The sequence below is a fragment of the Danaus plexippus genome, chromosome 4 (genome assembly GCF_018135715.1).
Source record: "Danaus plexippus chromosome 4, MEX_DaPlex, whole genome shotgun sequence".
Classification (NCBI taxonomy): Eukaryota; Metazoa; Arthropoda; class Insecta; order Lepidoptera; family Nymphalidae; genus Danaus; species Danaus plexippus.
The window spans coordinates 4,624,774-4,639,456 of NC_083538.1; the positions used below are offsets into that span (position 1 = coordinate 4,624,774).

General features: G+C 29.3%; 1 protein-coding gene across 1 annotated transcript; it reads right to left on the bottom strand.

The window, feature by feature from the left end:
• Positions 1-7,344: 7,344 nt before the first annotated feature.
• LOC116768834 (uncharacterized) lies at positions 7,345-14,606 on the bottom strand. The gene is made up of 7 exons (XM_032659677.2): positions 14,471-14,606; positions 12,907-13,140; positions 10,642-10,770; positions 9,674-9,788; positions 8,949-9,127; positions 8,806-8,871; positions 7,345-8,464 (listed from the first exon to the last, which is right to left on the bottom strand). Exons 1-7 carry the CDS (start codon positions 14,511-14,513, stop codon positions 8,400-8,402), a joined length of 831 nt encoding a protein of 276 aa, XP_032515568.2. The 5' UTR covers positions 14,514-14,606; the 3' UTR covers positions 7,345-8,399.
• Between the last annotated feature and the right edge of the window lie 77 nt (positions 14,607-14,683).

Sequence of the window (14,683 nt, forward strand, 5' to 3'; positions counted from 1 at the left end):
AATTGATATTGGAATTATTTATATTTATGTCAGTAGCTAGTAAGCGGGTCGTTAAATAAAACAGTACACATTTCCCCTGTATTATAAAAAATATTAAATAGATTTCTCATTTGTTTTTTTTGATTATATCTTAAAGTAAGGAGAATGTAAGTACTTATAATAATTGTGTTTAAGGACGAAATTAATTGTAATAATTTAATGCTATTTATCTCTAGTTTTTACTATTATTGTGCTCTAATTTATTACATAGAATTTTATTCCTTGTGATATAATCGTTGAACCTGTTAAAGTGAGGGTAATCGATCGACGTCAGTCGGCGTTTATTAAGTATTTTTCGTGACACAAAATTGTAAAAATTATAATTTATATAGTCTCCTCACTTAATCTAATTATTCTTAATAACTTTAAAATCACGAGAGCGGAGATATTTTTCACTCGCTTTAATTAAAATATAATTTGTTTTAACTAGTACCTACTATTAATAGTAATAACATGAGCTACCAAAAAAAATTAAACATTACAATCTCATGAAAATGTTTGAGTGTTTTTTTAGTTAAATGTCAATGTAAATTTTAATAAGGAATTATAAATATAAAACAAATGTAGCCAGATTATGAAATTATAATTTTAATTCACATATTTGCCAGTTCAAAGTAACTCTGCTCACACTTTATTGCTGATTCAAGAATGCTGAAACATAAACTCATAACATTAAATGAGCACTCACTGTGCAGTTTGGGTTATTTTTTTATGTTTAGGGAACGTAAGCAATCCATCAAAGATATTGTTCTACATGGACTATGTTAGGTGTGATATAAATTAATATACAATACGCAGTAAATGGTTTATTCAACATATATGAATTGAAGGCAATTTTTTGGTACCTAATGTTAATATATATGAGTAAATTTTCCTAAATGTAATAATTATTTAATGAACTTACAAACCTACGAATATATACAAAACTACAAAACAAAAATCAATGGCGGTACGTAAAAACAAAAACACCTGAGATCTGATGTACACAAACAGTGAAGCAATAAATTCAAAGGTTGCGTCTCAGGAGAGGCTAAACGTGAAACGGTCCTGTGTTTTCTCGGGGGCCAAAATATATGTAGGTACATTAAGTATGCAGAATAACGTATAAATAGTTTACCGTTCGTCTGGCGACCTTCCAGATTGATTTTCATTCTCCTAACAGTTATATTAATAAATCCATCAAAATTTTCATTTCATTCGTTCATGTTCTGACGTATGTATACTACGAAATATAGAGACGGTCAAAAAAATACTAAGATTTTGTTATTAAATCTATAAAAACCTCATATTTATTTTGACGAAGAAAAAAATAAACTTGAACCGTAACATAACTGGAAAAATAGATTAATTTTTTTATATAAAATCTATAATTGAATGCCACGGGTCAACCAAACTGCGCTACATAAGGCAGGAGTTTAAGTTACTTATATGCACTAACAACTTTCTGCCTCTAGGTTACTTATGTATCCTCTTTTAAATTTTCAAATTTCAATTTCATTGACATAAAATTAATAACATATATTCATCCAAAGCAGCTCAAGTCATTAATTAACATATTATAAAAGAATTATCTTAATACGAGTATTTATCTATGTGAAAGTGATTATGTCTGTAGGTTAGTGGGTTCACTTTAACGGTACAAAATGAAAACAAGTTTCTTACTTATGTAGCACAAAATATTCCATCGTTTATTATAAATGTACAACTAAGCTAAATTCAAAAGGTTTGACAAAATGAAAATAAAAATACGAGTAATTTTTAATTCGATGAAAACAAAACGCCTGTACAACGTCAAGTGCAACCCAAAATATAAATTGAATTTGCCACATGTTCAGAATAAAGGTCCACTAAGAGCAAACCGCCGACAACTGTGTACTTACTCTTTTAAAAGCACGATTTAAGTGTTTGGTATAAAAAAATTCATACCATTTTCGGGAAATTTGTTAAAATAATTATACTTTGTTAAAAATAAATTAAAAGCGCTCTTTAGAAACAAGTCTAGTAAGCTTTGGTTTAGTAATAAGTTGTTGCCTGTAATTTTTGTAACTTCCCACTTTTGAATACCGCCATCTAGTTGAGTTACATGTAACGAATTATTATTAAATCTGAAAGGTGTAACTTAATGAAATATCCCTAGACAGGTATAAAACAAACTAGCTTTAAGCTCAAAACATAGATGTCGCTACCATAAAATCAGAGCGGACAAAATCTTCTGTTTTCCGTACTATCTAATATTATTAGCATAAGTTTTTCATGGATATTTCTATCGTTGTATGAGGAAATCTTTGTACTATACTATGCGGAGCTGACATTCTAAATACCTTTTCACGATGGAGTTCTAAAAGATTTCTCTTTTATAATAAAACATCAGATCTATCATAATAAGATGAAATTAAATCTATCTAATAATTAAAGGAACTTCGATCAAAGAGATAAAAGATTTGGTTTTGTTGGAAATGACATGGAGTTTTAGTTACTCTTCACCTCGCTACCTTTAGGTCATAAACCATTGTTAAACCTCATTCCTAAACAATTACAGTTCGACTACTATTAACTGATCTTACAACAAGTATGAAAAATTAATTGATACGATCAGGAACGAAGCCTGATACTTCCATAATATCGCTTTTCTAATGTTTAAAATAGCAGAGGCACCTTCAACAATAAAAATGTAATTATACGAATGATTATCTCATGTTAAAATGATATAATAGAAGATATGCATGCATAAACTTATTGTTGGATATCTTGTAGCATGTGTGTGTACCGACTAAAATGTCCTAAACCAAATAAGGCTTTTAATTTGTTAACCGGTCGGCGATCAATGTGACATATGACATATTTTGTCTATCCTCATTCCTCGTATTTTGCGAAAACCTTTTATAAGACCAACGATCAGCGTGGGAAGAAGGAACAAATAAATGTGATAAAAATAGAGAATTTATTCGTATATATATTACATACATAAAATTCGGCCAACTTTTTATCATCTAATAGGATCTAATATCTCTGATACTCTTTAGTCAATGAAAATTCATTGCCTCAGTCAAACTGACTACGATGATGTGTAGCTAATGCACACAGTTTGCCCATAAATCTGTAGAATAGTCTAGGATTTGAAGAACCATCCACATTACCTTGGACATGTAGATATGGATATGTTTTATATTGGCATCCATAATCATTATAAACAACGCAAAAAGATAGTGTCAGAAGTTTGACGTCGATTCTGTGTGTTACATCGTAGCTCTCAAACGGATGGACCTATTTCGATGTGGTTTTTTCTTTTAAAACTCACTTTCCTTGCAGTTCTTGCTTATGTTTGGTTAAATTGGTGAAGCAGTGTAAATATGTAAGCTGTATTTCAAAATGATGTAAGGCGTTTTTGATCTATAATAATTCTATTAAGTGTTACACGAATGCCAGTATAATTAATTATTAAATGAGAATTAATGTTTTTTTTTTTATAATAAAATTTAATTATTATTTTTATTTCGCTGCGATCTTATAAATAAGTATAAAACAATATCAGCGATAAACAAACAGACCTTCTGATTACGATTGTTTAAATCTCTAGTTTGTTAATTTTGAGCATACACTTAGTTGCATTTAATCGCTTACTTAAAAGAATATTATATTTTTTTGATATTATTTCTTCTATTCGTAAATGAACTATAGTATTGGTCAGGCTTCTTATGATTGTCATACTGGTACTGGATAAAATCGTAAATTAAAAAAAAATATTTTTATATAAAGAATACATATAACGCACTCAAACGACAAACATACAAATACTTTTTATATTTAAATTATATGAATTGAATTGAATGAAAGTTGAGTCAAACAATATATAGTTAGTGCTTTACGTAATACATACGTAATAGCAACATTTTGGACTTGTGCCCTGTAATACAATTTTTCAACTAGCACAGGGTACAGAAGACCTTTTCCTCTAAGTAAATAAAATAATTATTGTGTACATAATGTGCTTGTATAATAAGCAGTGCAAAAATAATTGCAAACTGTTTTTATTTGATACCGATAAATTATTATTATACTGAATACGAAGTGTTTTATTTATAAGAAATCAATGAATAACTTAATTAATATATGATGAATGTCAAGCAAAAGTAGATATACCTTTGTAGGTTTAAACAAAATTCGGTCTGAACTAAAATTATAATTATGCCAATTAACCTACGTACAAAGCGCTTTAAAGGTTCAGCAGTCTTAATAACTGCACTTAACAATCTCTTGATATTTATTATCGTGTATTAAATAAGAAGTAATGTAAAAGTTATAAATTTACCCATCCCTTAATTTTCCCAACCAAGTAATTTTCCAGTTGCAAATGAATATATAATTCTGTAAGACTTTAACACATTAAAATACCTCAAGCAGAAAGTGACCTGTGGTACAACGTAAAATATTATCTCACCCTCGCATCCTCCGTTCGCATGCGGTCGCGTTTGTCTGACTGTAATTAACTAGCATTACCGTTGATTGTCAATTTTAAACTACAATATTAATTATTAATCTCATCAATTATTTGAACGTTTTATTTTGCATGATTATAGTACGTACATTGATTGTTATTAATGTTTGTCGGTCACTTCGATTTATATATTCGTCTAAATGTGTAAAACTACAAAAAAATTCGCACATATAATATTTTTGAAAACATCAGAATTCGTCCTAAATTGGCGTGTTGTTCAACGGTCGGGACTTTTTAACAAAAGGTACGTACATTTCAAAGGTACGGGAAAATTTTACATGCCACGCATAGAATGTCAATATTTTATAAAGCCTTGTTAGAACTATTATAGCGGTAGTTAAAAAGTGTTTTCAGTAAAAAAAAATTAATCATTTTTTCATTACATAACATACTTTTTGAAAAGATCCAAAAAGTATATACGCATATACTTTTCAAAGATGAATATCATTTTGTATTTCTTAATTCTATAGGATGAGACTTACAATGGGGATTTTTTGGTATATCGTATTGGTATTTTAGTTCTTTAAAATCAATGCAAAGTCGAGTGTATAGCCTACGAGAAAAGAGATTTGCCATGCTTTTTAATTTCAATTCATTTAGAACCACATACACTCACTTATATTACAAAAGCAGCTAGAGGTCAGGATTAATAAGCCTTAGGGTTAGCGACAAAAAATAACAAAGATGTGATAAAAAAAAACGACTTATAATCCATTCTAGTATGAATAGTATTAAGGGAATGATTTAATTACGAATTGTTAGAATAATGTATAAGATATTGTTTCAATTTTCATATGTTAAGAACATCGTTAGTTTTATCTCGATAGTTTAAAGCTCATACAGTACATTGAAGCTGAAGACACTGAAACTAATTTAAGTATAATAAAGTAAAATTAATCGATAGTTCGTCTTCAAAATACCTCACTTATAAAAATATGCTAAGGTTACATTCACCTCGTCTGCCCGTGATCACGGTTGCTGCAAAGTAACCGAAACGTCGGGATTGTGTAGTTTTTAAATAATAAAATCCGCGTAGTAAATCCGAATAACACTAGTTTCATTTAAATGAATACTCGCGAAAATCTTAGATCTCATTAGGTTACATATGTCGAGAATTTTTAGTTCAAAAACAAAAATTGTATAAAAAATTTGTTTAACTGTAATTCTGTGCTATAAAATAGTTATAAAAGAAGATGTTTAAAGAAATAAAATAAGAAAAAAAAACCGTCTGCATAATAAGTCAAGTTGAAAGATAGAAACAAGATTAAATGGAAATTGGAGTCGGAGGCTATGTTAAGTTGCAAAACGTAAGGTTCCTTCCTTTTTCCGGTTTTTTTTTTTCTTCTTAAACTCACAAAATTACTTATAATGGAATCACATCACATTTAATATAATGCTCTGTGTACTAATAAATTAAAATTAAACAGGTTTATAATAAATTTTATTGATCCAAAAAATAACAACTGTCATTTCTGTAATATGCGAGGAAATCTAAAAAGATACTGTATGCTTGTTGATTCTAAGCCAATGCATAAATGAAGTGAGTAGCCTTAATGGATTATATGGTAGTTAAGAACTGAAACCGTTTTCCTTTAGCATTGAAGTTTTGGCAAATGGTAGTCTAAGAGAGTTCTAGTTACAAAGCAAGTTCTGCAAAGCGGTTTCCTTTATACACGTCTGAGTAAATTTTAGAATTTCAAAGACGCAGGTTGCGTTCGAATAATTTTCTAAAGTATCACATTTTGTGATTATCAAAATTTTATTATTATTTAATGAAAATTTTTGTCACATTCATTAAAAATGGATTCATTGAGTAGGAAGCGTTTTAACATAGTGTTGATTTTAATTAATGTATATTTAAATAGTCAATCGATGTTTTTAATATGGGCATCACTATTTTTCGAAATAGGATAAATCTTGTCTAGAATGTAAATAGTTTCATCGAAATCATTAAAAGTCTGTAAGATTCGCAATATCATACGATCCAGGAACTTTCCAAACGCAAACTATCCTTTATATGCAGGCGATAGAAAATTCTAAAGTTCAAGTTAGTTTTGAGTTTATTTTGTTTCAACTTGGGGCCTTTGGTATCCATTCTCTCAATCTGCAACATTTCAGATCACGTACGGGTACGTGTCCTCCATCGTTTCCCGTTTTGGCCCATTCTCCCCATTTCCGTAGACCGAAGTGCAATTAGGAACTTATCAGCAAAGATACTTGTACAGAACTCGTTTTGAAAAGCAGGAAATGTCGGAAGCAGTGCTGACGGTTATGTGGAACCCTCACTAACTTCGCAACTTTGTTATAATATGTTACCTCTAGTAAAGTATGTTTCAATCTACGAGATAAAGTACGTTAATTGATATTAATAAATATAATAATAAGGTTTATATGCAATAAAAGCAGTCGATTTAAAATTTATGCTTAAAATATTTAAATTCGTCTCTGTTTATTAACAGACTGGACTGTCTATTTTAAAGAGACAGTTTCATAAACTTCTCGTAACACATTTGAATTCTATTTTTAATCAAACAAGAACCCAGCTCGCTGGAAGCTGCAGCAAGAAGATAATGTTTTATAAATTTTGTAACTATTATAAAGCCCGTTGTAAAACGTCTTCATTAAAGCTCACAGCTTTATTAAAAACTTAATAAAGCTACGATCGCTAAATACTATACGGTTTGATTAAACTTTTAAGTACCAACCGTAATTAATAAAGTGCACTTTATCATGTGATATCGTTTTTTTTTTAATTAAAATTTATGGCATAAAGAGTTTTATAAACAATTATAATTATAACATGTATGCTATTATAAACATTTTTATTTATTTACCACTTAAAATTATTACAGCTTAATTAATAGGAATGTTCACAACGTGTTCTGTTGCTTGAGAACTTTTTTGGCTATAACATAATAGGCTACGAGAATTATAATATATTAAATAATTCAACATAATAACAACATAATAAAACAGCTAAAACATTTAGGCTCTATTAAGCTCGTGTACGTATTGTTTATTGGTTTTGATATAATATTATCTCCTGTTTTGTAATGCTAACATTGAGTTATTACGAATTTATAATTAATTTCGACTTTCGCTATTTGTACAAACAAATTAAACAACATTATCAAAGTAACAGAATATAAAAGACTTAACAAGCGTCGCTACATAACAATAGCCTGTATTTTATTGTATATTATTAACAAATCGTCTTATAAAACATATAAAAAGTATAAAATTCCGGTAAATTTAGATATGGAGGATGTTAAGTATGAGTTTAAAGTTAACAATAACTTCTAAAGTATCCGACTTAGTTCTCTTATAAGAGTTTGTAAAACTTACGTAACCCACTTGAAATGAAAGGCAATATATATATATAATGTAATAGGTTATATATATAACCTATTACTATTACTCTTTTCATTTTATGTGATTTTTCAGTACCCTTAGTACGATTTTGTGCTGACAACCTTAAACCAAACATTTCAGTTGTATCTCGGTTAAATTATGAATGTTTCTCACACTGCAACGGTTAGTTTTTAAGTAAAAGACCGAATCTCGTACTAAAGGTAAATTTAAAGATTGTAGACGGACAGATAAAAGAACCTAGCGAATTCCCACCGGATCAGCGAATCAAGAAAATAAGGTTAATATATTTGTTATTGCGGACGAGACATAGTCATGGTCTGGTGACTTCAAATTACTTTATTTCCTACTTGCTATTACATTAAATAAAGTTTTACAAACATTTTACGGATGAGAGTCACTTTATACCCTTTTATATTATATATTAAATGGTCAGGTTATATCTGTATATATATTTACGCATAAAAGTGTCAAAACATTTAAAAAAATTAATACATTACATGTAAATAATTATAATCACGGCTAGGAACTGATGTAAGCTTCTCGATAAACCAACAATACCTGTTAAAAATATAATGCAAGAATTAATATGATAAAAAAAATATATAGATTCACTATAAAATTGTTTGGATTTTTTTTATTATAAATCTTGTTCGGACATTCCGTTTATTACATGAAATATTTTCCTTAAAAGTTTTATTTCAAGTCGTAAAACTATCCAGGGAACTTCCTTAATTGTGGTTGTTATGGAAACTATCTAACCATCTAACTATCTTAAATATTAGAATTCGATATCAACTTTATAAAACTAATGACTATATTTTAATAGTGATCTCTTTGAGTTTATTATTATTTGAAAGGTTATTTTAAGTATATGTTAGAGTTGATTAATGTTGCCATACCATTGGCTTGACGTTCTTGAGGCTTCTGAATTTCATAGGCTGCTATGTAAGTCGTTGGCATCAGACCTAACAGGAACATAAAATATATTATATAACTTTTAAGATATTCGATACTAAATATTGTTTATATTTGTTTACCGTACCTGGATAGTAGACAGTTGTTTTAGAGATTGTATAATTTGCTGAAGGTATACTTAAAGTACACACGTATTCTTGGTAAGGTGTGGTGACGTCATCGTCGTGGACTACTGTCTTCACGGTCACCGTGTACAGCCCCCATGAGTCCATTTTCATTTCCGACACAGATTGCTTTAAAGGTATCCTAATATTCGGAAAGAAAGATTCAACTTTAGTTTTATTTAATAAAAACGATTCCTGTAGAACAATATGAAAATTTACTGTACTGTATCAGAAATATTTATGCATAATGTATATATCAAGAAATTACCAACAAAATACGAATATCCGGCTGTCTGAGACGAAATGAAATAAGAGCGTTCTCAACCACTTCTTTAAACTGATTGAAAGATTTCAATCGCTTTTTATCAATGTAGATTCTTTCCGGGAATATTATTAAATAATATAATTGAAATGAAACATGCAACTTAGTTTCATACAAATCTTTATAAAACTCGCTATAGTTGGTAGTTGACTTTTTAAGCATTCTACCATGATACATGTTTAATTACAAAACACAATTTTCTCGCAACAATATATACAGGAGATATAAGAATTAGTTTTTTCATTCAGAACTTATCAAGTGCTGTATATTAGGTATAAGGAAACATATACCAGTTAATAAAAATATAATGATAGTGAAGGTCACGATATTGTTTTTGTTCGGAACTGGGGTGTAGGGTAAACTCACCCCTGAGCTGTTATCACTACTTCCGGCTTCGGGTAAACATCTTCCATCGTGCATATCAAAGTTACTAGAAACACATACTTCTTCTCTTGAACAAAATCAAAATTTCTACCCGGACCTTAAAGAAATCATAAGTCGTAATTAAGTCGATTTACATATAAAAGATTAAAAAATATATATATGTTGTATGTAAAATAAAATAATTAAATAATTGTTTTAAAAATATATGAGCGTGACAAACTGAGAATTGATTCGCTTTAGAAATAGGAAAGACAAACACTGGAATTGATAATTATATGTAGTGATAACTTATAATTTGTTATAAAATACGCGTCCTTACAATAGAATGAGATTAGTATTCGGAATAATAACTACTTAAAGAGGACCTCATATTTCACATATGACTGAAAAGTCAGACGGGAAATATCAGAAACATTGAGTCCAAAAATCAGCACTCAATATATGATCAGTAAGTCAGATCAATAAATATATAATCAAATATAACAAAAACTTTATGAATTACCAAAAAATAAACGAATACATGAAATAAGAAAATCAAGATTATTCTTGGACACCAAATACTATTCAAAGATTATAATCTAAAAATAACAAATCAAATCTAATTCAACATCTGATCCGCCGTAGAGTACACAATATATTATTCTGAAATCTCTATTACCTGTTATCCCAAACACAAGATATAAGTATTATGAATATTTTTTTTCTAAAGGACTTTTTATTGTTATTTAGAAGTAAAAGGTAAATGAGATTTTCTTTCGAAGAATAAAAAATTTATCAAAATGGTTTTATTATATACAATAATATAAAGAGATGAAAAATGTTACATCTTTGCCCGTTCCGATCATACACGTGACGTTATGTCACCATAAATATTGAGTATTAATTCATAAACGACAAATAGAATATAAATATTTATATTCTATTTTTCGATAACAAGGCAAAATGCTTACTGTATACAAGCATAGATCTTGTCTGACGGTCTTCTTCTATGAAGGTTGATACAACACAAGTGTAGTTCCCGCTTAGATCAGTCGTGGGTTTCAGTATCTTGATAGCGCGGTACGCTTGTAAGGGCTCGTCTGAAATTGATTCTGAATGTGATCAACATTATATTTTGAGGTTTCAATATCAAATGTTCGAGGGCTTAAAATATAATTTGTGGAAAATTCAGCTCCGCTTAAATGAGAACGGAATTGAGTTCAAAATATTGCTGTTTTTAATTATATCAAAGATATAAACGGATCTGTGTAATGCTCGTTCTCAGAAAAACTTTTTATCTAACTTCTATTTCACGTAAATTAAATTTTTATTTCAATTTATTTACCTCTTAAGATAACTCTGTCCTTAGTCTTTGAATGGAAAATTCTATGAAGTTCTAGAGAAAATCATAGAATTTTCCATTCAAAGATGAAGTCATGAAAAGTTGATTACAGTGAAGAAGAATTTTAACTGCAAAAATCACTTTCTTAATAATAAGCGTCATATTTCTTTCTACTCTCTTTGCTAGAGTACACTTTTGACTTTAAGCAGGGGTTAATGATATTATGTTAATTTACTTCATTGTTCCATATCCACGTACACATTCATTATCAGCATGTTAATTGAGTTTAACTTTTAATTCTTAAAAAATGTTAATGTGAAATAAACAATTGGTGTAAACGATTTTTCTTTTAATTTACAATCGGAACGATGTTAGATTATTTATGTCACTGACTAAATTTATTGAACATTGGTACTTTAATATATTAATAATGATCTAAATGAAATGCTTTGGAGCAATCAATAAAGTTTTAAAATTAACTTTAATTAAATCACACTATGTAATTTTAAAAAACAAAGTACATATTTTGAAAGTACGCTAAAACATTTTATACCTTAGAAGCCACCGCTTAGTATAAATTACGCTGTGATAATAGCCGTAATTTTAATGCTTCAAAGAAGCTTAAAGACTAAAATGATATAATTAACTTTGCTGCTAGCGAAGGCGTCGAAATTTGCTTCGCCCTTGCATACGCTCACTTCAAAGAATAAATGGAAGGTTGTTTAAAATCGACCAAAACCTACCTAGCGTACATAATAGAAAATGAGAGTATAACCTAGAATAGGCTGCCTTAGTTTACCTACATACGATGTCATTCTGAATCCATATGTAGCTGGCGTACCAAATCAAGACGTCACGTGTTTTTATTTCTTTGTTTTATGTTGGTGAATAACTACCGCATATGGACATTCTGTACATGCAGTACATTTTCAAGTGTTTTGTTGTCCTAATGACTAATGAATAGAAGAATGAAAATCAAATACTAACAGAAAACGTTCATTTTATTTCTTAATTTCAAACTAACTGATAATTAATATGCGTTGCAGCAAGTATCTAAGAAAATCAAATTGTTAATTTTCTCAAGCTCTTAAATCGAAAAATAGGGCACTTGAAGAATCTTACCAAAATCAAGAAAATAATGCCAAAACGGGAGACAATTTTGAGAATATCTCGAAAAGTCGGATAACTAACTGTAAACGTTCTGAAATAAATTAATCTATTATATGTTCTCGAGTATCAAACAAAATGAAAAAACTTATAATATTTTTGTAGAGGAATAAAGTATGCTCTAATTAAAAAACCGCTCCCAGCATAAAAAATTTCTTACATATTCTTAAACTAAACTAGAAAATGTATGTAACGTTATTATGAATGAATAAAGTTAAATAAACGTATAATTCAAATTATGTGTGTGTATGTTTGTTATTAGTAAACACAAAAACTACTTCATACGTTTTCATTAAGATTTTTATTTTTAATAACATATAAACATGTAATTATATGCTTGTTATCTGAGCTAGCCATAATGACTTAGTAACTACACAAAGCTGCAGGAAGCAGTTAGTATATATAAATATAATATAGACCGGTTTTTCAACTGAGATTTTTATATATATGATATGAGAATAATGTTCTTGACATAATTGCTTATAATCTTGGGTTATACGAATCTTGGAAACGTAGAAAATAATTCCTTCCCCTTATTCCCTATTTTAATATATAATAAGTTGTGTACAAAAATGTGATATCAATGAACGTTGAATGTGAATAGAAATAATTTTATTCATTCAGAAAGATGTTTTGTGGATGTTCCATTATCATTTATTATTCAAGCAGCAATAATAAATAGTTTAGTAATTATTGAAGTAAACAAACAAACCAACAAGTCACTCACCGGATATTTTAAAATCCATATCGACTTTGCCTTTCAGCAGACCTATAACTTGGGGTCTCAGTGGTGGTATCCATTGGTACACTAGTCCTGAAGATCCATTGAAGAACCACTTCACCACGAGGCCGGGAGTTGACACCGTGTTAGTGCTGTACTCGCAGTCAAGAACCACAGACTCCACTCCTATTTCTACCAGCGCCGGTACTGTTAGTTTTTGGATATTCACAGCCACACATTCTGCAACAGACAAACCCTTAGTATAACGCTAGTTATACAATTTCAACATATTTATAGCTACCCACATGATGGAATTAAATCAACAAACTCATTGTCCTGCCTCCACACAAGTGCAGATTTCAATTCTATTAGCTATCGCATTTAAGCTTGTTTGATAAAATTTGTCAATTGAACGGAAAATTAATAACAGTTTTATCTTCACAAAAGGTTTTCCGTGTAAATTGAAGTTGTGGCAATATTTTAAACACAGCCGCAATAATTTTACAGCCCGCATCGACTGTAATGATCCTTTACTAGCTGTATAAAATTTTTATAATATTTACTTTTTCATTATTGACATTGTGATATTGTGATTAACAAATGAATGTCAATTTAAAGGACGTGACAAAGTTAATGCAAAACAAAAACGCAATAGATAAAACAAAAGAAAGTAAATTATACTGAAAAAACAAATGAAAAAATGATGTTTTTAAAGCATCACGTCAAAAAAACCTAGATGTGATATTTTAAGGGGCGTACCTCCGTTTCGTTTGTTCGAATTGCACAATCAAAATAGGGTCCATACATAAATTATGATGAACTTATGATAAATACATTGTTTTGCTGAGATATATTCCAAACGGCCATGAATAATGCATCACAGCTACACAAAACAAGCACAAAGTAGCCTGCTTTTACGAAAATTGGAACCCATAGATTGTTATTATGGTGTACAAAATAATGGATGAGATGAACGCGAGTAGGTACCCTTAATGGAAGTATTACAATTTAATGATTTTAGCTAAACACGAGAGGAAATGATGATGATATATTTTGTTTGGACACACTTGGAAGCTCTTTTAAATTTTTATTTGCCTTAATGAAATGTATATCTAGTTTTATTGTATTAGAATTTTAAACAGAAATAAAAAAAAATCCTCTGCATAGATTGATCGATAACGAAGTCTTTAGAAATTATAATACATTCTACATACTCGTCATATATACATATACATATTTGTGTATATACATATGTATAATATATACATATAAATTTAATAACAAGACCACATTTGCAAATTGTTTTGCTAAAAGAATCGTTTCTTTATGATAAACAAAATCCAGCTACAAAAATAAGTTATAAATAAACAAATATATAACATAATCGAAAATACTAGTAAAAAATTAAATATCAACCAATTAAATAATTCTAAGTGCAGAAACATGTTAATAAAATGTAATCCAACAATTATAATTGTACTTTATATCAATATCAAAATTATGATATTATATATGCGGTGCTAACTTCGGAACGCGGTCTTACAAAATAAAATTTATAAAACATACGCACGTGCACATATTATGAGGAGCACAGTTTGTGTAGAATAGTTCATAGTTATTCGCGTCGGAATCCGTCCGTACTTCGAGTGTTATGATTTTTGGGATACTTCCAACCAACGTGGGTGAAACACGAGGACTAAAATGTTTGTGGGAATTTCAATATATGCGCATGCGTGGCCAGCCTGTTGATTTACTTCTCGACTTTCACATTAGAAGTTAATCA